This window comes from Lissotriton vulgaris, chromosome 7 (assembly GCF_964263255.1).
Source record: "Lissotriton vulgaris chromosome 7, aLisVul1.2, whole genome shotgun sequence".
NCBI lineage: Eukaryota > Metazoa > Chordata > Amphibia > Caudata > Salamandridae > Lissotriton > Lissotriton vulgaris.
The window spans coordinates 1,084,027,107-1,084,050,319 of record NC_141695.1 but is presented as its reverse complement, the minus strand read 5'-3'; the positions used below and the strand labels follow the sequence as shown (position 1 = coordinate 1,084,050,319).

General features: G+C 45.9%; 1 protein-coding gene across 3 annotated transcripts in view; it reads left to right on the top strand.

The window, feature by feature from the left end:
- The window catches only part of TCF7 (transcription factor 7), a 323,065-nt gene that overhangs the window by 285,492 nt on the left and 14,360 nt on the right, over positions 1–23,213 (top strand). For 2 of the 3 annotated variants that reach the window (XM_086931528.1, XM_086931530.1), the window contains exons 9-11: positions 8,984–9,073; positions 11,464–11,512; positions 22,733–22,805. In XM_086931528.1, the coding sequence (XP_086787654.1) occupies positions 8,984–9,073; positions 11,464–11,512; positions 22,733–22,805 (212 nt within the window). The remainder of the gene's footprint in view (positions 1–8,983; positions 9,074–11,463; positions 11,513–22,732; positions 22,806–23,213) is intronic. The other variant, XM_086931529.1, reaches the window with a different exon arrangement.

The window sequence follows — 23,213 nt, the reverse complement described above, 5'->3', positions numbered from 1 at the left end:
AAAAACCCGGAGACGAATCTCAACCCACTGTTGAGGGAATACATTAAATTCGGCCACTATTCGGGTCTCCGTATAAATTGGAGTAAATCCCTCATACTCCCACTGACAGACAGCACCCAACCCTCAGCACTAGATTATCCCCTGGAATGGCAGGAGGAGCCGACGAAATACCTAGGCATCTGGTTCCACAGAGACCCGGAACTGGTCATCCGCACCAACTACGGGAGAACCGTCTCCGCTCTGGAAGACAAAGTTAAGAGATGGATTGGGCTACCGCTCTCACTAGCAGATAGGCTCGCCATAATAAAAATGGTGTTATTGCCAAAATTCCTGTATCTCTTCAATAACATTCCTATCAAACCCCCGGCAGAGGTGTTTCGCAACATCAAATCCCTCATACTTTCCCTAATCTGGGCGGGAAAACAGGCAAGATTGGACCTGCAAACCCTGACACTGCCATACGCTGAAGGGGGTTTCAAGGTGCCAGACATTTACCTATATTATCAGTGCGCGCAGGCATAATTCGCACATTATTGGTTTCATGAGATCCCGTTCCTAACACATGTTGCTGTAGAGCAGGGAGACGCTGATCCCATCCCGCTGACAAATATATTACCGCACAAACGTCCCAGGTTGCACGATCATGACATTAACCCAGTGAACGCCACGATAGACGCATGGAGAACACTGAGCAGGATGGCGCATTGTACTCCTCTCTATGCACCACGACTCCCTTTAGCTCACCATCCGGCAATGTCTGTCACACAGGAACAGGTGGGGATGGATCTCCTTAAACGAGCGGGCATAGATACCCTAGGGGATTTATATAGGGACGGGCAGTTCATAACATTAGACCAATTGACCTACATCAAGAACCCAACGCTGTTATTCGGCTTCACTTATTACCGATTGCAGAGGGCGGTGAAAGAGCATTTTGATACTTTCCCGGAGGAACCACAGGCACTTGCACCTCTGACGCTCGTACTCACCACCCCCTCAGCATCACATTTGGTGTCGCGATTGTACCGCAGCGCGCAATCTAGCAATGGGGGAAACACCTCAAAAGCCAGAGAGAAGTGGGATATGGCACTGGGGGATGTACTCACGGAGGAGGAATGGGAGACCTCCTGCATGATCACCGGGATGTTAACGCCAAACGGGAATCTGAGACTGATTCACTATAAATATTTGCACCACATGTATCACACGCCAGAAAGGCTGAATAGGTATGGTTTATGGGATAACTCCAATTGCACCAGGTGCGGGCAGGAACATGCAGATTTCATACACTTGGCGTGGTGCTGCGAAGCGGTGGCACAGTACTGGGTCCAGGTAATACAAATACTCAACACTATGCTGGGGGCCACATTGCCTTGCACTGCTAAAGTCTGTCTTCTGGGATTGGTACCGCACTTGAGGGCGAGACGTCGTAAACTGTGTGTGATTGCACTATTGATGGCGAAGAGGAGAATATCTTTACACTGGAACAGTAAGCGGAAACCTAAGGTTAAAAACTGGCTAGAAGACTTAACCTATTGTAGAGATACTCTAACCACATATGAGGAAGAGCTACCCATGGGGTCCCGCCCCAGAGACTTTTGGGAACCTTTCAGACAATACCTGCTGTCAATGGCGTCTGATGACGAAACATGCTGAACGCTTGATCACCAAAGACCATTTGGCTACTCTGTGCATAACGTAACGGGGCAATGAGGGGGGGAGAATGTTGTGACGCAGTGCTTTGAGTTTCGGGGGAGTTATTTGTTTTTTGTTACTAGGTCCTCCCACTAAGGTTCTGGGGGGAGTTGTTTTGACTGGGAAAAAACTGAAAATGTGAGACTGATCAGGCATTTACACCATTTTGATGCATTGTCGAACAACAACCCTACACTGCCAATACCAACGCGCCGCCGGACCTCAGGTTGTCGGCTGATGGGCTGTGTAAAGATGTATTTCTGATTTGCTTGTGCGTAGCGTGGACGGCCGGCCTTCTCAGGTTGTAGGCACTACCGAATGTATTATTTCTATGACCATGTGCAATAAATGTCTTACACAAAAAAAAAAAAAAAAAGTTAATAATACCGAAGAAAAAAACTGGAATTGGCCACTTTAAGTTAAAGGAGCAAATTAGAACTCGTGCCTTTGCTGTGCAAACCAGAACTCGTATCCCAAGCGCTTTGTATAATGGTCGCTTGTACACATTTTTAAGCAGGGAGAGCTTCATTTAAACTATGTTCCTAGTCCACATAATTGGAATTGAAAGGACTTTTAACTTTGAACGAGGGACATTGAAGAGCTTCCAAAGTGAGGTTGAGAATGAGAATCAGGGTGTCCATAATTGTGAATGCCCCTGGCACCTTTGAATGAAAATAAAGATTGCACTAAATGGACTTTTTAAACCAGCATTGGTACAGTCAACAGCTCTCCCCTGTGAAACATTTAGGTTTTTGCCGTTTTAATCATTTCCTCAACCTGGCACTTGTTTGCAAAATGTGGGTGCGGCACCATATTGTAATATTTTTTCATAAACAGAAAAAAAATCATTCAAAGATTGCAACCTTGTGCAGGTATTTGCAGCAGCCATCTTTATACTTTATTTTTAATTTACATATACAAGATGCCGGGTAGCCACCTGGGAACAGTATGGTTTTAAAAAAATGTCTGACCAGCGCATTTCGGATTAAGCATGTGGCCCAATAGTAGTGTGCAGCTGCAGACTTTCAGAAAGGTAATTGGGAACAAACGTGAAACAGGTACTGTATGAAGGAACATAAAGGCATGTGAAGTGGGTGCCCCAAAGCAAGCATCCTGACCGCATCATGCAACAAGTATTTGCAATGGAATAGGTCTCGCATTAGGAACGTTTGAGCTTTTGGTATTGTAAATGACACATTATTTATCGGTTTTGTTTTTTAAAATAGAGAAATTAATAGCTTTGTCATTTACAATGCCAATAGTTATAACTTTCGCAAATGTGACACCTATAGCATTTGTAATGCTATATGTGTTGTATTTACGTGACTTACATGTATTGATATTACAAATAACCATGGCTTTTAATATTTTTTCAATAATTAATACTTAAATAAAAGTTATTGTAACTTATAATGGCAATAGCTTAAAGTTTTGTAAATAACTTTTGTGAAGATTATGTTCAGTGTATTTTATGGTGACGAAAATCCAAGTACAGAAGTGAAATATTAACATCTTTTTGTTAAATTTGTAATCACGCTTAAAACATTGAGAGAACATATTTTAACCAGGTGTTGTTGAATGGTTGCACAGATTGATGCTGTGGTAGCGCTGATAGTTGTGATGCCGAACGAGTGATGCTGTGGCATTCAGTGATGCTGTGGTAGCGCATAGTGATGTTGTGGTGCCCCTGAGTGATGCTGTGGTGGTACGGAGTGATGCTGTACGCTATCCTATGTTTTGTTTTGTTATGCTATGTTTTGCTATCCTATGCTTTGAATTGTTATGCTATACTATGCTGTGTTTTGTTTTGCTATGCTTTGTTTTGCTATGCTTTGTTTTGCTATGCTTTGTTTTGCTATGCTTTGTTTTGCTATGCTTTGTTTTGCTATGCTTTGTTTTGCTATGCTTTGTTTTGCTATGCTTTGTTTTGCTATGCTTTGTTATGCTATGTTTTGTTATGCTATTCTATGTTTTGTTGTGTTTTATTATGCTATGCTTTGTTGTGTTTCAATATGCTATGCTTTGTTGTGTTTTATTATGCTATGGTTTGTTTTGCTATGTTATGCTATGTTTTGATGTGTTTGGAATGCTGTTTTTCTATGCTTTTCTATGTTTTGTTATGCTATGGTTTGTTGTGTTTTGTTCAGCTATGTTTTGTTATCCTATGCTTTGTTTTGTTATGCTATGCTTTGTTTTGTTATGCTTTGTTTTGTTATGCTATGCTTTGTTTTGTTATGCTATGCTTTGTTTTGTTATGCTATGCTTTGTTTTGTTATGCTATGCTTTGTTTTGTTATGCTATGCTTTGTTTTGTTATGCTATGCTTTGTTTTGTTATGCTATGCTTTGTTTTGTTATGCTATGCTTTGTTTTGTTATGCTATGCTTTGTTTTGTTATGCTATGCTTTGTTTTGTTATGCTATGCTTTGTTTTGTTATGCTATGCTTTGTTTTGTTATGCTATGTTGTGTTTTGTTATGCTATGTTGTGTTTTGTTATGCTATGTTTTGTTTTGTTATGCTGTGTTTTGTTTTGTTTTGTTATGCTGTTTTGTTTTGCTATGCTTTGTTTTGCTATGCTTTGTTTTGCTATGCTTTCTTTTGCTATGCTTTGTTTTGCTATGCTTTGTTTTGCTATGTTTTGCTATGCTTTGTTTTGCTATGTTTGTTTTGTTATGCAATTTTTTGTTTTTGTTATGCTATGTTTTGCTATGTTTTGTTTTGCTATCCTATGCTATGTTTTGTTATGCTATGTTTTGTTATGCTAGGCTTTGTTCTGCTAGGCTTTGTTCTGCTAGGCTTTGTTCTGCTAGGCTTTGTTCTGCTAGGCTTTGTTCTGCTAGGCTTTGTTCTGCTAGGCTTTGTTCTGCTAGGCTTTGTTCTGCTAGGCTTTGTTCTGCTAGGCTTTGTTCTGCTAGGCTTTGTTCTGCTAGGCTTTGTTCTGCTAGGCTTTGTTCTGCTAGGCTTTGTTCTGCTAGGCTTTGTTCTGCTAGGCTTTGTTCTGCTAGGCTTTATGTTCTGCTTTGTTATGTTAAGCTATGTTTGTTTTGTTAAGCTATGCTTTGTTGTGTTTTATTATGCTATGCTTTGTTGTTTTTTATTATGCTATCCTATGCTTTGTTTTGCTATCCTATGCTTTGTTTTGCTATCCTATGCTTTGTTTTGCTATCCTATGCTTTGTTTTGCTATCCTATGCTTTGTTTTGCTATCCTATGCTTTGTTTTGCTATCCTATGCTTTGTTTTGCTATCCTATGCTTTTTTTTTGTTATGCTATGCTGTGTTTTGTTATGCTATGTTTTGTTATACTATGCTGGTGAGGGTGTGTGAGGGTTTGTGGGGTTGAGGGGGTGTGGGGTTGAGGGGGTGTGGGGGTGTGAGGGTGGGTGAGGTTGAGGGAGGGTGAGGGGTGGGAGGGAGGGAGGGTTGGGGTGGGAGGGTGAGGGGTGTGAGGGGGTGAGGGAGGGTGAGGGGGTGTGAGGGTGAGGGGGTGTGATGGCGAATGGGTGTGGGGGTGTGAGTGAGGGTGAGGGTGTGTGTGAAGGTAAGTGTGAGGGTGAGGGGGGGAGGGTGAGGGGGGTGTGAGGGTGAGGGGGGGTGTGAGGGTGAGGGGTTGGTGAGGGTGAGGGGTGGGTGAGGGGGAGGGTGTGTGAGGGGGAGGGTGTGTGAGGGGGAGGGTGTGTGAGGGGGAGGGTGTGTGTGAGGGGGGTGAGGGTGATGGGATGTGAGGGAGGGTGATGGGATGTGAGGGAGGGTGATGGGATGTGAGGGAGGGTGATGGGATGTGAGGGAGGGTGAGGGTGGGTGAGGGGATGTGAGGGTGGGTGAGGGGATGTGAGGGTGGGTGAGGGGATGTGAGGGTGGGTGAGGGGATGTGAGGGAGGGTGAGGGGATGTGAGGGAGGGGATGAGGGGATGTGAGGGAGGGGATGAGGGGATGTGAGGGAGGGGATGAGGGGATGTGAGGGAGGGGATGAGGGGATGTGAGGGAGAGGATGAGGGGATGTGAGGGAGGGTGAGGGGATGTGAGGGAGGGTGAGGGGATGTGAGGGAGGGTGAGGGGATGTGAGGGAGGGTGAGGGGATGTGAGGGAGTGAGGGGATGTGAGGGAGGGTGAAGGGATGTGAGGGAGGGTGAAGGGATGTGAGGGAGGGTGAAGGGATGTGAGGGAGGGTGAAGGGAGGGTGAGGGGATGTGAGGGAGGGTGAGGGGATGTGAGGGAGAGGATGAGGGGATGTGAGGGAGAGGATGAGGGGATGTGAGGGAGAGGATGAGGGGATGTGAGGGAGAGGATGAGGGGATGTGAGGGAGAGGATGAGGGGATGTGAGGGAGGGTGAGGGGATGTGAGGGAGGGTGAGGAAGTGGGGGTGTGAGGGGTGTGAGGGTGAGGACGAGGGGGTGTGAGGGTGAGGACGAGGGAGTGTGAGGGTGAGGACGAAGGGGTGTGAGGGTGTGGGTGTGTGGAGGGGAGGGTGATGGGATGTGAGGGAGGGTGATGGGATGTGAGGGAGGGTGATGGGATGTGAGGGAGGGTGATGGGATGTGAGGGAGGGTGATGGGATGTGAGGGAGGGTGATGGGATGTGAGGGAGGGTGAGGGTGGGTGAGGGGATGTGAGGGTGGGTGAGGGGATGTGAGGGTGGGTGAGGGGATGTGAGGGGATGTGAGGGAGGGTGAGGGGATGTGAGGGAGGGGATGGGGTGATGTGAGGGAGGGTGAGGGGATGTGAGGGAGGGTGAGGGGATGTGAGGGAGGGTGAGGGGATGTGAGGGAGGGTGAGGGGATGTGAGGGAGGGTGAGGGGATGTGAGGGAGGGTGAGGGGATGTGAGTGAGGGGATGTGAGGGAGGGTGAAGGGATGTGAGGGAGGGTGAAGGGATGTGAGGGAGGGTGAAGGGATGTGAGGGAAGGTGAAGGGAGGGTGAGGGAAGGTGAAGGGAGGGTGAGGGGATGTGAGGGAGGGTGAGGGGATGTGAGGGAGAGGATGAGGGGATGTGAGGGAGAGGATGAGGGGATGTGAGGGAGAGGATGAGGGGATGTGAGGGAGAGGATGAGGGGATGTGAGGGAGGGTGAGGGGATGTGAGGGAGGGTGAGGATGTGAGGGTGAGGGGGTGTGGGTGTGAGGGGTGTGAGGGTGAGGACGAGGGGGTGTGAGGGTGAGGACGGGGGGTGTGAGGGTGAGGACGAGGGGGTGTGAGGGTGTGGGTGTGTGGAGGGGAGGGTGTGTGTGAGGGAGGGTGATGGGATGTGAGGGAGGGTGATGGGATGTGAGGGGATGTAAGGGAGGGTGAGGGGATGTGAGGGAGGGTGAGGGGATGTGAGGGAGGGTGAGGGAGGGTGAGGGGATGTGAGGGAGGGTGAGGGGATGTGAGGGAGGGTGAGGGGATGTAAGGGAGGGTGAGGGGATGTAAGGGATGTGAGGGAGGGAGGGTGAGGGGATGTGAGGGAGGGAGGGTGAGGGGATGTGAGGGCGGGTGAGGGGATGTGAGGGCGGGTGAGGGGATGTGAGGGCGGGTGAGGGGATGTGAGGGAGAGGATGAGGGGATGTGAGGGCGGGTGAGGGGATGTGAGGGAGAGGATGAGGGGATGTGAGGGAGGGTGAGGGGATGTGAGGGAGGGTGAGGGGGTGTGAGGATGGGTGAGGGGGTGTGAGGATGAGGGGGTCTGAGGGTGAGGATGAGGGGGTGTGAATGAGGGGTGTGAGGGTGAGGACGAGGGGGTGTGAGGGTGAGTGAGGGTGAGGGGAGGGCGGGAGCGCATTCCTTTGAAGTCTGAGGCAGGGGGCGGAGGAGCGGCTTGGGAGCGGATTCCTTTGAAGGCTGATGTCTAGGCTCACACAAATGGTGGTGTGCGAGCGGCTTCCTTTGACGTCTGATGCCGAAGCCGATGGTGTTTGATGTGCACGCGCCTGCCTCACATGAATTGTACGTGATACACAGGCTTGGTAGACTTTTCGGACTGCTTACTATATAATCTCGCCTATTAAATCCCTAACTGGATCGAATAGTCGAGACCTTAAAAGTGGGGGGATTGGTAGGAATGTGGAGCCTTCGACATGGAAGCTAGCAGCCTGCAGTACTGTGTAGTGTCAGGCTCCTTGCATAAGCAGCCTAATCAAAATGAATACAAAATTAAGCATGAGGAGGGACAGAGGTGCAGTGGACAAGCTGGTTGGGAAGGATTTATGGTGGGGGAGGTGATGAAGTCCTAAAAGTCCATAAATATAACTAAACACAGTGGCCCCCTCATGCCAGAAGTGGAAGGATGCAAGACTTCCAAAGAGAATTGATGTAAAGAAGCGAAGTGTCAAATACATTGAATGAGAATCCGAAACAGAGTTGGACAAAACGAAATCCAGTTGTGAGCAAGGGACTGATCCAAAACGTACTCTGTACGTAGTACCGTGGGCAATACATCCTGGAAATCAGACTACCAAAGCTGTCTGTAGGTCCAGTCCTAAAAATGGGAGGTGACCAAAGTCTACGTAAAATGACCCGGTTTCAGGTTGGCGGGTGTACTTTCACTGGCGGCTTCACTTCTCATTTTGCACTGTAATGAACCACTGGTTTATCAGCGGTGGAGATCCGGTTTTGAGTTTGCATTTTGTGGTTTAATTGGTTACCTGCACATGGGTATTTAGCCAGAAATTCATTTTAACAGTGCACGCCATGAATTCCTTGTGTAACGTAAAAACTGCTGAATTACACCTAAATGTTTTTTAGCATGTTTTTCTCGAAAGTCGAAACCCAAAATGTACATTCCATGCTTTAGTGTTGAGAAAATAAATGCATATGAGTGTTTTAGCCTGATTGCTTTGGTTTTTGTTTCTTGAAATTAGAACTTTAATTTGGCAGAGTCTCACCGATTAGCATGGTGTGGGTGCTCGTTGCATGCATTCATCCTCCTAAATGTCATTAAACTGTGTAGTTTATCTGTAGTAGATTTTCTTCATCAAATTATGATGCCCCATGCCCTCTTACGATACATCTTTCAGGCACCTGCCAGCTTCCATTTTAAAAAGCGTGAAGTAACGGGGTTCTTCTTAATGTACTCTTATAGTGATGAACAGGCTGTAGCACGAACACTAAATTGGATTATTTGGGAATATGTAAAAATAAAGTGTAGACCTCCAATAATGTAAGGAATAGGACAGTGTTTCTGCAATTTATCATAGAACCGTGTATGGATAGCAAACTCAGAACCCACTAAATTGTATTTACTTCTATCATCAAGGAACAGTTTTTCTTAAAATCTATTTTGCTTGCCATGTTAACATTTTAACACTTGCTCTTCAGTCTTCAGGCTCTCCAGTTTCTGACCACACACAGTTATGCTCAGGGTCCCTGGAGTTCTGCGGCACTACAGGGCCACTTTCTGCAGCAAGGGTAAGAGAATTCTGCGGCAGAGATCCAAGTTCTGCAGCACTGCCTTCTTGCAGCCGGCTGCAATCCTGTACCCACTGTTAGCTGCAGAATTCCAGGAGCCCTGGGCTTTTCACAGTTCCTTGGCCGTGGAATTGTCCCCTGGCCATGGAATTTTCTTAACCCTTTCAGTACTTTTGACTTAGCCATGGGTGGGTGCTACATTTGTGCAGCAGATTCGGTGTGCACAACTCTGTGACTGCTGCTTGCAAATGTTTTACGCATCCAGATCCGACTAGGTAGACACATACTGTTTTTATGCGATGTCAAAAACCGATATGTGCCACAGAAGTACTGAAGGTTTAAAGATGCAGCGTCTGCTTTGGGCATTACAGAGCTGCCATTTTAAACTTTTAAACCAGCAATGCTCAATGTATGTCTTTGTCGGTGAGTGTCTGATGTCAGCATTGTAGGCAAAGCTTCTCAGAGGACCAACCCACCTGTCAAAGTTCTGTGTTTATGCTAGTAATTTGGACACAGATGTACCCTGAGGCAGTGTAGTGGGTGTGTAATGAAGAGCTATTGCAGGGTTTTTATCGACTCATGGAAATGAAGCTTGGTTTTTTCATCCTCAAAGGACGTGTGGCCTGATTTAGAGTTTGGTTGACTGGTTACTCAATCACGAACGTGATGGATAGTGCACCGTAACATAACACCATTATACCCTACGGCACTGGTAATCATGTGAACGTGAAATTCTTCATGTTTGTTGTGACAAAGTAACCCATCCGCCAACCTCTAACTCCAGCTCCCAGGTATTGGCTTTTCCTGGTTATTTTCTGCCTTCTGTGTGTACCAATGACTTTCCAAGTTTTTATCACAATACCTGCAAATAACGTTATTGTAGTGTATTGTAGATCAGTTGTTCAAACCAGTAAGTCTTGAGTAAAACTATAGTCACACGATTCAGTACCTGACAACTTTTAGTACCAGACCACATATCCTCTTGGGGGCCAGCCACATGCCCTCTCAGGTACCAGGCCATATGCCTTCTCAGGGACCAGACCACATCTTCTGGCAGAGATCAGTTAACTTCAAACCTTGGCACAAAGACCGAACAGTTAGTTTTTGTCCAGCGGGGTGGTTCTCTGGATCTGAACGGATACAGCTCTTCTAAACTATACAGATCACTGTAGCTCACAACTTCCTAGTACCAACACAAATCCTTCAGAGAAGGAAGGCTTAACATAGTGTCCTGCACACAGTGCCGTTGCGGGTAGGAATCTTTCAATGCTGACATGAGACACCGGCCCTGCTAGACCTCTGGAGTGCAGAGTTTAAATGGCAGCCTGTTCTGAACTGAACTAACGCAGGGGGTGTTTGACTTACAATTTGAAAACCCAGGGCTTTGGTTTAACTGTTCTAGCAATGTTGTACTGCATGTCACAGGCATGTTTCAATGTATGATTTGCATCCGTTTGTGTAGCATGTTTTTTTGGTTGGAAAATTATATCATTCGCATCACTTAAAATACAACTTAGGATAAAATATGAAGCAGTTCATTACCGGATACTGTTTTAATAAGGTTTTCTGCATCACATTGACCAGGTATTGTACAGAAACATGTGGTAGATGATACTAAATGGATGCTTCTGTAGTTTATAGAAAATGGCACCAAAAGCAAATAAACTTTAAACCTTTGTGGTTTCTTAATGTGGGTACTAGATAGACTTCGAGATTTACCAGAACGTGAACCAGAGGGATGAAACTGAGCAATAGGTGCTGATGGAGCAATTTATTTGTGTTTTAAGATAGTCCGCTATTGGGTAGAGGCAATAGTAGCCAGGAGTGCATTGGTGAAGGTTTCTTTATACAAGTGAGATTTTGTGGTTTGTCCGTTCCTAAAATGTGGGGGTCATTCCTAGAAATGATTATCTGTCCGACTGGGGCAATCTTTGTTTGAGTCATCTTGGTTCCTGTAATTGGCCTTTTCTCCTAAATGAAATGAAGGCAGAGTAGACCCTCGTGATAAGATTGTGCACCCTGGCTGTAATCTGGAGCACACTTATCTGGCAGGTTGAAGAGAAGTTGGGTAAACTTGTACGTCCAGCAGGCTAACATTTCTGATTTAAAATATAGCGTGCCAATAACTAAGCTGTCACCGCTGATTGAATAACATCTCTTGACGAGTTAAAAGCATGTGTTTCAGACTGTTTCCCACTCTTTCAATAATGATCAGTGCCAAACAGAGGTCTGTGCTGGGCACCTGTGCGTCTCGTAAGGGCCCCCTTTGATCTGCACCTTCATGCACGTTCTCTGCATGTCACGCTCTTAGCGTTCAACTCGCAGCATGATTGAAAATTTGCATATTAATTTTAAAAAAAGAAAGACAATGTATTTTTCTGTCACTACAGGGCAAAAAGAAAAGACGAACAAGAGAAAAACAGCAGGACTCCAATCCAGGTAATAAGAGCACTGGGCCTGGCTTTGACATGTTGGTACATCTTACTGCGATGGACACAGTGTGTCTGGGCTTAAACAGAAGAGATCTTCCTGTGTTCATTGATATCTTTTTCAATTGGTCTCTTGTTTTTGGAGAAAATTGTTTTTTGTTTTTTTTAAACAACAAGCAGAATATTGAATACATGCTGCTTATATACTGCCCGTTAAACTATTCTCTTTTAGAAAAGTACAGTAAGAATTTGTGAGTCTACTGTGATCTGCACTCTGATTTTGCACATATTAAGTGACTAAAATGTTATGAAAGACATCAGTTTCACATATTGGTGTTACCAGAGGTTCTGCGGTTAGTTGTTGGGCAGATGGTTTTGAGGACAACATCACACATGAGCTGTTATGTGATCCATTATACTGTTGGCAAGATGCTCGGTGAGTTCGGACCCGGTAACATCAGCTCAAGAGTTGTATGTCAAAATATCAAGGCCAATGATAACAAACTGCTCTTATATCGGCTCCAAAATACGGCTACCAACATGTAGTCACGGTAAGCATACACAGGGAAGTATAGGTCAATTGAGCCCGATTCACGAAAGATCTGCAAACGTCTGCAAATTCCCAAACATCCCTAGAAGTAAGCCTGGAAAACTGTGAGGCACGATTTTCCAGGCTCACTTCTGGTAATGTTATGGGTCTATTCTCACAGGCCTCTGTTCATTTTGGAATTAACCATGGGGAAGATCGAATAAGGGAAATTGAGCCTCCTTGAAGGGGAAATGCTCCAACGCTTGTCTCGATAAAACCTCTGACCACATCCAGAGTGGGAAGGGGGACTTAAAAATAGGAGTTTGGGAGTCACCACAAATGTACCTTTTTGTGGGTGTTTCTCAACTTCCAAGGTGGACCATTCCTCGAACACCCACTCCCAACCCCTTGAGTGGAATTTACGAGTGCAGCATTCTCCACACTCCTGGTGGGGAAATCCACTCTTAAATGCGAGTATGCCTGCCAGAAATCCCTTTTCAGATTCCTGGTAGATGTAGAAAATATAAATTTGTTTGTAAGTTTATTTTGCGGCCAAATTTACTTTTGTGACTTGTCCATGTAACAATTAAATCCCCAACTGGTTACTGTGACAATATGCAGGTAGTCGGCTGCAAAGCCCATGTAAGTGCAGGTCAATTTTGTGTTTTAAAAAAAAATCAATATTTTGATAAAACACTCTATAATGCTTTGTAATCCTTTTGAAGTGGTTATGTGGGCACGAAGCGCTATTTGATAGACTAGTTATTAAGAATCATTTATTCAGTACATGCCAGGTTTCATGAGTCTATTCAGTGGAGGCATTTGATACCTAAGAACAGGTGTACACATCTTGTAATGCGAATGTAATGTTGTAGAGCACTAGGCTGCAAGAGGGCCAGGTATGCGGTGTAGAAGCAAGAACAGTTTAGCAAAACAGTAAGTGTGGCAACTCAGACAGGTGTGGGAGTAGTGACACTCGCCTATGCCAAACAAAAAAAAACATACAGGGAGCGTTTGGTTGGATTATGTGCATCATAAGAATAAATCCAGGGATGCCGCTTTGTCTCTATGATGTATCTGCTGAGTTAGCTGGCAAACACTGGTTCCATCAATTTCACAGTCACCTTCATTGATCTGTGATCACAAAAGCTCAGTCCATTTAAAGATTCAAGTAGGTATTCTTATAGGGAATAAAAAATTTAACTTGTTCTTACTTTCAGGACCAAATGCCTGCTGCACAAAAGCCGTATACTGGTTGACTTTTAAATTTGGGGCACAACTGTTAATTGTTAGGTCTTTTAGTTCTTCTTGACCTGGCATCTTGAACAGTCACCCTGGTGCTATATAGTTCTGACTGATGTTCTGTAGAAAGTCACTCCATCTGTTTGAGAGATAAGCCAAGTGAAAAGACTTCCTTATATGTAAGGAAAAGAAACACATTTTCTGTGTTGTCATGCCCGTTCGCTGGGGTTGGGTTTTCTTCGGGCAGCTGGGTAAACTTTAGGACGGGTGTTGTCATTGTCCTTGCAACCACTGAAGCCAGGAACCATATGGAGCATAATGAATGCCAAGTATCACAGTATTCTAGCATACACCATATGTCACCCTCTAACTCACTGGTGCTCTTTCAGTTGCAATTCTTTGTGAACATAGCCAAGCACAACTGACTGTTCTTCGAGTATTTGTGAGATGTACTAGTATCTTACTGTTGATAATCTCCCTCTCTTTTTTTCGGGGATTGCCACAGTCCAACGTCAGTAAGTTTTTAGGCAATCTGCAGTCTATTGGGTGGAAAAGGGGGATCTTAAAGTCACCTTCGCGGTTTGGAGCAGCGTTCGAAGGGCCTTGTATTGCCTGGGAGTCTTTGCCAGTGATGCAAATACTTCTCTTCTGCTCTTGCTGCTAAGAAATAGTTGGTTGTGCCTCACAAGGCCCAACACAGTTCACAGTGCCAACACAAAACTGAGATCAGCCACCAACCCAAAGTGCTGTGTGGGGTCCCACACACCGGCCGCAGACCTGTAATCCTTCTTTATTAGGGGCAGATGCACAAAAGGGTTTAGAAGTCTACTCTTATGGGTTCTGGTTTCACACACACAATATGTTTGGTTTTAACAGAAACAAGTACCACTTTCCACCTCCAACCACTAAATGGCAGGATATGGGCACAGCATGTAAATCTAGAAGAGCTTCTAGATTCCATCTGCAAAACTGTTGTTACATGTAAGAAACTTGTTTCTTCTCAAACGTGCCGTTCAAGAGGTTCAGCTTCTTTGAGTCTGGCTTGGTTTTAGCAATGCTAGAACCTAATGGTACACAAGATGTGGTTAGATCTCAGACTCTGACAATTCAAAGGCATATGGTCAGCATGGCTCAGAATCATAGATCTCACTTTTAGGGACATAGTCCTTGCCCCGAAAGAGAGATGGACAAGGATTCTGACTCTGGTCCTTGCCTTCCTTTAATATAGGTGTGCAGACCTTTGTTAAATGAAAGGTGATCAGTGGAGAAGCGCAAAGATTCTGCTCACATCCAGGCATGGGTAGTTGGCCTGCTTCCAATTGTCTACTCCGATTCCATGCTAACCTCAAACATTAGGGGGAACACGTTCTGCCCACAGCTCTGTAGAGAACAGCTAGCTCTCTTAATTTATGTTTTGGCATGTAAAACAGCTCTAGGCAATCAGATGCTGTTGCTGGAATGTGCAGGATGTGGTTATTGGTCAGGGCACTCCTCTTCTCTGAATAAGGTGTGCAGACTTCCCCTTGCTTTTTGACCACTTCATTGATCAAGTGTTGCTCTTGCATGATCAGAGACCGATATTTTGGAATTGTTTTGGTCCAGGCCTATGGACAAAAGAAAGGTCCTTCCTGCTACATTCATTGGATGTTCATCTGAACTTGGGCAGAAGTACTTGGCCTCAACATAAACTCTACAGAACGTGAGTGGGAATCAAAGGAGCAGCACATAGGGGGCATTTAGGGAGCAGGGGAGATAGTTGAACTGACTACCACAAAACCCTATTGTGCACACTACAATCGTAGGGCCTGCATACATCTACAGGGTGCGACTTCTACTTAGCTGTCACCTATCTCTAGGGTGGGACCCAACTCCAGGGTAGGCACCACTCTTGTAGCCAAGCACTCTTGTAGCCAAGCACTCTTGTAGCTTTGACTGTACACACCCCTCTTCCAGCAATTACATTGCAGCTCGATAGTTTACGGATGAAATCCCCAGTAGGAGTTGCACATCTTAAGCAAAGTGGAGAAGTGGTAACACTATTTCCACAGCTTAGCATGGGTAAGGTAAGTATGATAACACTATTTCATTTAGGTTAAACAAAATTGGTCTGCGATGGCTCAGTTTTGTGGTGATGCCCTTGCCTCCCAGCAGTCTTCATTAGACAGTGATATTAAGTCCTCTTGCCAGGAGCGGTGCAGCTGATCGTAGGAGTCTGGGATGGTTATAACTGAGGAGTGATAAGTTTGTGTTATTTTGTGATCCTTCTAGTCTGCTGAAGTCTGAGAGTTCAACCAGGTCCTGTATCCAGAGGGGTGAGTGTGTTAAAGCTGTAGAGAAATAACTGATGTCAGTGGAGGTCATATTCATCTTGTACATTTATGAAAGGTCTCATAATGGTGCCTATGATGTCCCGTTACTTAAATCCTCGCAGGTCAGAGACTTGACGCAGTCTCTTTCCAGCTCAAAGTGTGTTTTCTCCTTTCAGATTTTGCTTCCACTCCAAGTCCCTATTTGTGTCCTTCCCTCCAAGTCCCTATGTGTAATTGGATCTGCACCCGCTCTGTCTGCGTAGCGCTCAGCATTACTCTGCTTTAACTGTGATTTCTACGCATTGTTTAGCCTGATTTGCATATCGCATTTAGGAACGCTGTGCATTGCTTTCACTTAAGTCATACTGTTATTGTGCCCGTGTCCCAGCGCCAGCTCGCATTTCCCGGTCCTGTATTTTTGTCTCCCCGTCCATTTTGTTGTGCCTGCAGCCCGTCCCTCCCCCTACGCTCCCGCCTCCCAGCTCCCCCTGCCACACTCCGCCCCCTCCACTATCCATTTAAGGCTGATGACCCAACGTGCAGCGTCCACGCGCTACGGCTGCGCCGAAGGTGCGCCAAAGGTAAGCCCGTCTACGCCCGTCCGCGCCTGGACCGCGGCCAGCGCCAGACCCCCTGGTTCCCGTACCACCCACCCCTCCGGCATTACATACAACGCCTCCACCCTCTTAGCACTAAACCCCGGCCGACTCCCCAACTGCGCCCAAGCCGCACCTGGACACACCCATGGACCCTTCACTTGCAACTCCTGCAAGTATGACGGCACCAAGACCAACTCCACATCTACTAACACCAAACGGAGATCGGACACCAACCACCTTAAATGCATCCTTCTCAACACCCGCTCGGTCCACAAACACGCCATCGACCTTTGGAACCTACTAGACACCATTTCTCCGGACGACGCCTTCCTAACAGAAACCTGGATGAACGCCTCCTCAGCTCCAGACATCACCATAGCCATCCCGGAAGACTACAAGATCATCCGAAAGGACCGCACCAAGCAAACAGGAGGAGGCATCGCCATCGTCCATAAGAATTCCATCCGCATCTCAACCAGCGCAGACGTCAACCTCGCTAGCGCCGAACACCTTCACTTCCAGATCCACACTGACCCCAAGACAACACGCAGAGGCACTCTCCTCTACAGACCACCAGGACCCCGTGCACAATTCTGTGAAGACATCACTGACTTCATCACCCCTCACGCCCTCCCCTCCGAGGACTACATCCTACTGGGAGACCTCAATTTTCACCTGGAAAAGAACAACGACAGCAACACCACCACCCTTCTGGACAATCTCGCCAACCTCTGACTCCAACAAGTAGTTAACACCCCCACCCACTGCGCAGGACACACACTCGACCCTATCTTCACCTCCAGCAAGCACATCTCCTTCAGTCGCACCACAGCTCTCCATTGGACGGACCACAGCTGTGTTCACTTCACCTACAAAAAGACCACAATCCACAACCACCCTCAACCCACTCTGCGAAGAAACTGGAACAAAATCACCACCGAACAGATCTCCACATCGCTTCTTCAAAACCCCCCAGCCTATTCGTCGAACCCTAACCAAGCAGCCATCAACCTCACACAATGGCTAACCCACAGCGCCGACAACCTAGCACCCTTGAAAAAATGCCAAATCAAACTAGGAAACAAACGCCCCCTGGTTCAATGATGAGCTTAAGAAATCCAAGAAACTCTGTCGCTCCCTCGAAGGCCTGGAAAAAAGACCCAAACACCAGCACCAGGGACGCCTTCAAAAACGCCACCCGCATACACCACCAACTGATCCGGACAACCAAGAAAGCCGCTTTCAAAGACCGACTAGACAACAACGCCCACAACAGCAAGGAATTATTCAACATCTTCAAAGAGTTTACCAACCCCTCTGCCAACTCCAACGACATCACCTCCTCTCAAACCCTCTGCGACTCCTTAGCCTCGTTCTTCTACAACAAAATAGCAGACATCCACAACAGCTTCAACAACCAACCCGAAGACCAACCCACCCAACCTTTTGCCGAACCTTCACCCCCCTTGAACATCCTTAATGACTGGAACCCAATCTCCACTGAGGACACCATCCGCCTGATGAACTCCATCCACTCAGGATCCCCCACAGACCAATGCCCTCACCACATCTTCAACAAAGCGGACTCCATCATAGCACCACACCTCCGAGACGTCATCAACTGCTCCCTCAACTCCGCCACCTTCCCGGAAAGTTGGAAACACGCCGAACTCAGTGCCCTTCTAAAAAAAACCACAGCTGACCCCACCGAACTCAAAAACTACCGCCCTATCTCGCTCCTTCCTTTCCCGGCCAAAGTCATCGAGAAAGCAATCAACAACCAGCTCGCCGACTTCCTCGAAACCGACAATTCCCTCGACTCCTCACAGTCCGGCTTCCGAGCCAAGCACAGCACTGAGACCGCACTCATCGCAGCAACAGACGATATTCGAAAACTACTGGACAATGGAGACAGTCGCCCTCATCCTCCTCGACCTCTCCACAGCCTTCGATACAGTCTGTCACAGCACCCTGTTACAACGCCTCAAACATCGGAATACAAGGAAAAGCTCTGGAATGGATCACCTCGTTCCTTGCCGGAAGAACTCAGAGAGTCCGCCTCCCACCGTTCAAGTCAGAAGCCTCTGAAGTCATCTGTGGCGTGCCACAAGGATCCTCACTCAGCCCCACCCTCTTCAACGTATACATGAGCCCCCTCGCGACCATCGCTCGCCAACACAACCTCAACATCATCTCCTACGCTGACGACACTCAACTGATCCTCTCACTCACCAATGACCCTAACACCGCCAAAACCAACCTACATCAAGGAATGAAAGAAGTAGCAGAGTGGATGAAGCTCAGCCGTCTGAAACTGAATTCAGACAAAACGGAAGTCCTTATCTTAGGTACCCCCCCCTCCGCATGGGACGACTCTTGGTGGCCAGCGGCCCTTGGAAAAGCACCCATCCCGACGGACCACGCACGGAACCTGGGCGTCATCCTGGACTCCTCACTCTCGATGACCAGACAAGTCAACGCCGTTTCATCATCTTGCTTCAATATTCTTCGCATGCTCAAAAAAACATTTCGCTGGATCCCCACCGAAACTAGAAAAACTGTCACCCACGCACTGGTCACAAGCCGCCTGGACTACGGAAACACCCTCTACGCTGGCACCACCGCAAAACTGCAGAAAAAACTCCAACGCATCCAGAACGCATCAGCCAGACTCATACTAGACATCCCGCGTAAAGATCACATTTCTAATCACCTGAAAGACCTCCATTGGCTCCCTGTCAATAAGAGGATAACATTCCGCCTCCTCACCCACGCACACAAAGCACTTTACGAACTTGGACCCGAATGCCTCAACACGCGAGTCTCCTTCTACACCCCCCCCCCACCCCAGCTACGCTCTTCCAACCAAGCCCTTGCTGTTCTTCCACGCATCAACAAAACCACCATGGGAGGAAGATCCTTCTCCTACCTGGCGGCTAAAACCTGGAATTCTCTCCCCATTCACCTCCGCCTCACTCAAAACCACCTAGCATTCAGAAAGCAACTTAAAACCTGGATATTCGACAAGTAATTCCCCTCCCTCCTCAAGCGCCTTGAGACCCTCCGGGTATGTAGCGCGCTATACAAATTACTTGACTTGACATATAGTGGGTACGGTATCTGAAACCCCTTGCATAACCCACTTTTTGGGAGCGAAGGGCAGGATCACTGCATGAGTCATCCCCCCACTCGGAGGTGATGTCTGCAGCCACCACCACCATCCATTATATGTACCTCTGAAGCATTTGTTGAAGGCAGTCAAAGGGAAGCCCTTGTTATAAAAAAGCATGGAATCCATATGTGCAAAGATGTATGCAATATCAGAAAGGAATGGTTTTGTAGCTGGTATAAGTGGTGCGGCAAAGCCATCATTTTTAAAAGTCAGCGACCTTCCTATTTAGTATAGTGGCAGTAATGCCCTATATTTAATATCACTCCTGAGCCTGTGAAATGTTTAGTTCATACACCTCTCAAGGATGCATTTTGCTATGGCAGGAGTTGACCAGTGATTAAAAACAGTGAGCAGAATGCAACTAATGGTGGCATGGCTTACAAACTGGTGGACCTGTCATACGATGAAAATCAAGTGCAATCAAAGTTGAACTTGTACTGAACATCAAAGATTGAATTACTTCGATTTCCTAGGATGTTTTGTTTTAGGGTTTGTAAAATGGTACAAAGTGATTTTGGATATTTTGAGTGTAAAGAGGGGTCATTAGTTTATAAAGTGTACAGCTGGAACAGCAACATTAGAAAAACCTAAATGTGTTAGGTTACCAAACTGCCAGAGTAAGTTTTGTTCAGAGAGTAGATCACTGCAGGGGGCGGGGGTGGAGGGGCAGTAACCAGCAAAGATTGAGGAGGGGGTGTGGTGAATCCAGAGAAGATTAGAACATATGAGGTGTAAACTTACTTGAGGTCAGTTAAAAATGGAAAGTAATATTGTAAAGCCTTGATGGATGCTCAACAAAGCAATACAACCCAGTCCATAACTTTGGATGGAATTGGTTGGCCGAGGTATCTGATCAGCAGAAATGTAGAGCTCAAGTAGATTGTGTGAATCTGTTGCGGTAGATCTGAAGTTAAGGAGTGACTTGTCTGTCAGGATTCAAATAAAAGTTTAAAACTAAGAGTTGACATGTTACACAGGTTTGGGAATATAGATGACTCTGTCCTCAATGTTTTTTAATTCAGACCAAACAGCATGCAGGGCATCAAGCTCTACTTACCGCCCACCAGGTGGTGTTTTAGAAGTCATGCCCAATCTGCACTTAGTCAATGGTCCCCATTGTGGGGGCAGAATGAATATTTCTGATTTCAGTCCTTTAATCTTTCCAACAGTTCGTAGTGGCGGCCCAGTAGACATTGTTGCGTCAAACAGGCAGTGGGCTCTTTTCTGTTCTCATTCTGAAGTACCAATTTTGGATGGTACTAATTCTTTAAAGTACAATTATTTGACTGCATACTGATCGGAGTCATATTCTGCCATAGCCATGATTTCATCTATGCACTTATATTATTAATATATCTTGGAAGCAAAACATTTTGTTTAAAACATCTTAGAGTAGCTTAATTTCCAAGCTTTTGGCATTGTTTTCTGCATTGTCTGCAGTTTTAAGGACTATGTTGATCTCAGAACACACCTTTTGATTAAATATGAAGCATTAATCTAACATAATTAGTGTCACTGTCTTTTTTTTCTTGCCCATTTTTTTTCTCCCAACGTACATCAAAATGATGTACTGACAATCTGTGTGTGCCTATTGGATAGTGGAGTCTTTCCAATATAAAATGATAGGTTACATTTTTTTTTTTATTTTTTTTTTTTAAACAAGCGGTCAGGTATACTTATTTTTATAGCTTACTACTAGGTTTATTAGCTATATTTAGTCACTAGCCCTGTGAAGTCATTCATGAGCTCTTCCAAGACAGGGATCCTCCTTGACCCGCTCGGACATACTAGTCACAAGATGTGCTGGCTGCCAATCATTGATAAAAGGTTTGTTACATCTGTGCAGCGGGAGTCGTTTGCAGATAGTCTTTTGTGTGCAGCTGTAATTCTCAACAGAAAGAAGTACGTTTTGGCATGAAACGATTTGTCAACATCTTTATTTACCACACTGCTCAAGACATCCTCTATCTTGAAATAGAACTACAGGACTTTCATCTGGATTATTCCTCAAACGCTTTGAATTTAACCTTGTTACTTTGGCTGAAGGAGTTGTAAAAAAAAGCATAGAAATTCACAGAAAATATGACTCCTGCTTGCCTGCAGTCACAAGATACAAATATGTCTACCCTTGCAGGGATCCCTTCAGGATACTTCGAGGACGGTCTTGTGGTTGATATCATGCTAGATTAGATTACTTCCTTCTCTGCCTTCCAATCCTCATAGGCTATGGGAGGCCAGGATGTGGCGGCTGATTTGCAGATACCGCTGATTGCAAATCAATAACCGCAGAGATGATTACTGACCTGATAGTCCCATAAGTCAGTTGTTTGGTCCAAGATGGTAAACTTTGTTTTCTCCAGTGCTAATGGTAAGCCCAGGAAGTCTATGAAATTCGATTGAACATCAATACAAAGATATTAAACCGAATAATTTGTAAAAGTGTCCCGTTATTAAGCTGCACACCAGTTAATTTTGTCATATAGAGGTTAATGACCAGGGGCCTCTACAGTCTGTGCTGTGAAGCGAATACTTTTCGTGCATTTTATTTTTTGATCCTGCTGTTTGGCAGTAGCAACATTTGACATGGGCATCCGAGCCAACTGGCAAGCAGCATTGAAAAAGACACTAACCTCCCAGAGTGCCCTGTATTGATTCATCGTGACACCTCTGTATGTAGGACGCCCTGGAGGCACCTCAAAACGGGTCTTACAGTCACATTACTAAATCTCAAAGTAGAATTAGTTGTAGGCAAAAGTTCTCTGCAGTTAGTCGCTCCCCCAAACCATCATACTGAAGATATTTTTTAAATCTTGAACTTTGAAAGCTGAGAGGCACAGCTCCCATCCAGTGGATGGCGTAATCATTTGCTTGTTTTCTCCCTAAAAATAGCCTAAATTATTCTTTTTGATATTCCTTCTAGTTATATTTTGCCTTGACGCCAACCTAGTTGGTCACGGATAAAATGCAAGGTCACTCTGGGATATTGGAAAATGTGTTCAATACATTACAGAAAACCCTTAGGGATTTAAAGTTCCCCGCCTTTTTACACTTTACGTACAATTACGCAAATAGATAATGAAGGCGCGTGGAGCATACTCCGGTGTGATGTCAGAGCGCACAAAGTAAAGAAACCAGATACATGCGATTGTTGGGTGTTTCAGATTGATTTCCTTGTTTCTTTCTTGGTGTGTCTAACCACTCTTTAATTTCAGAGTTGTAGATAGGATTTGCCCAGTGCTGATGACATTGACTTCGGCTTGCAAGTTTCTTTGTTGTTCTCAAGTGGCTAAATTTGTGTTGCATCTTTTCTTCCTTCTTCTGTTTTTGTGTCTCTGCCTTCGCCTCCCCTGCTCTCGTCCACGCATGCTTCTGTGTTCAGAGCCCGGCTCCCCTAAGAAATGCAGAGCTCGCTTTGGCCTCAGCCAACAAACGGACTGGTGCGGCCCATGCAGGTGTGTATCACAAACTCTCCCGTCTGCTTCCACCACTTGCTTCTCAGCGTATGTTCATGCCTCTCTCTTACGTGCATGCTCGTCACCAGTGAAAATACGAGGGCACCTTCTCTCCAAACTAACCAAAATTAACCGCTCTCCCCGTAGTTTTTGTGGCTGCCTTCTCTCCTCTTGCTTAGGTATGCATTGCTGTGTGCTTCTCTCCTTCATGCCTGTACTCCACTGTTGTAGAATTCTAGACTACTGAGGCATTTTTCAGCTAATTTGAGAAAAAGAAACTCTCGCTTTAATTTTGCATTCTAATTTAAACATTCAAAAAGCGTTCAGTGAAAAATATTGCATGCAGCAGATGCTTCAGGTGGTGTTTGGAGGAGGACATCTGTTTAGCATGAGGGAATACCATGCGGT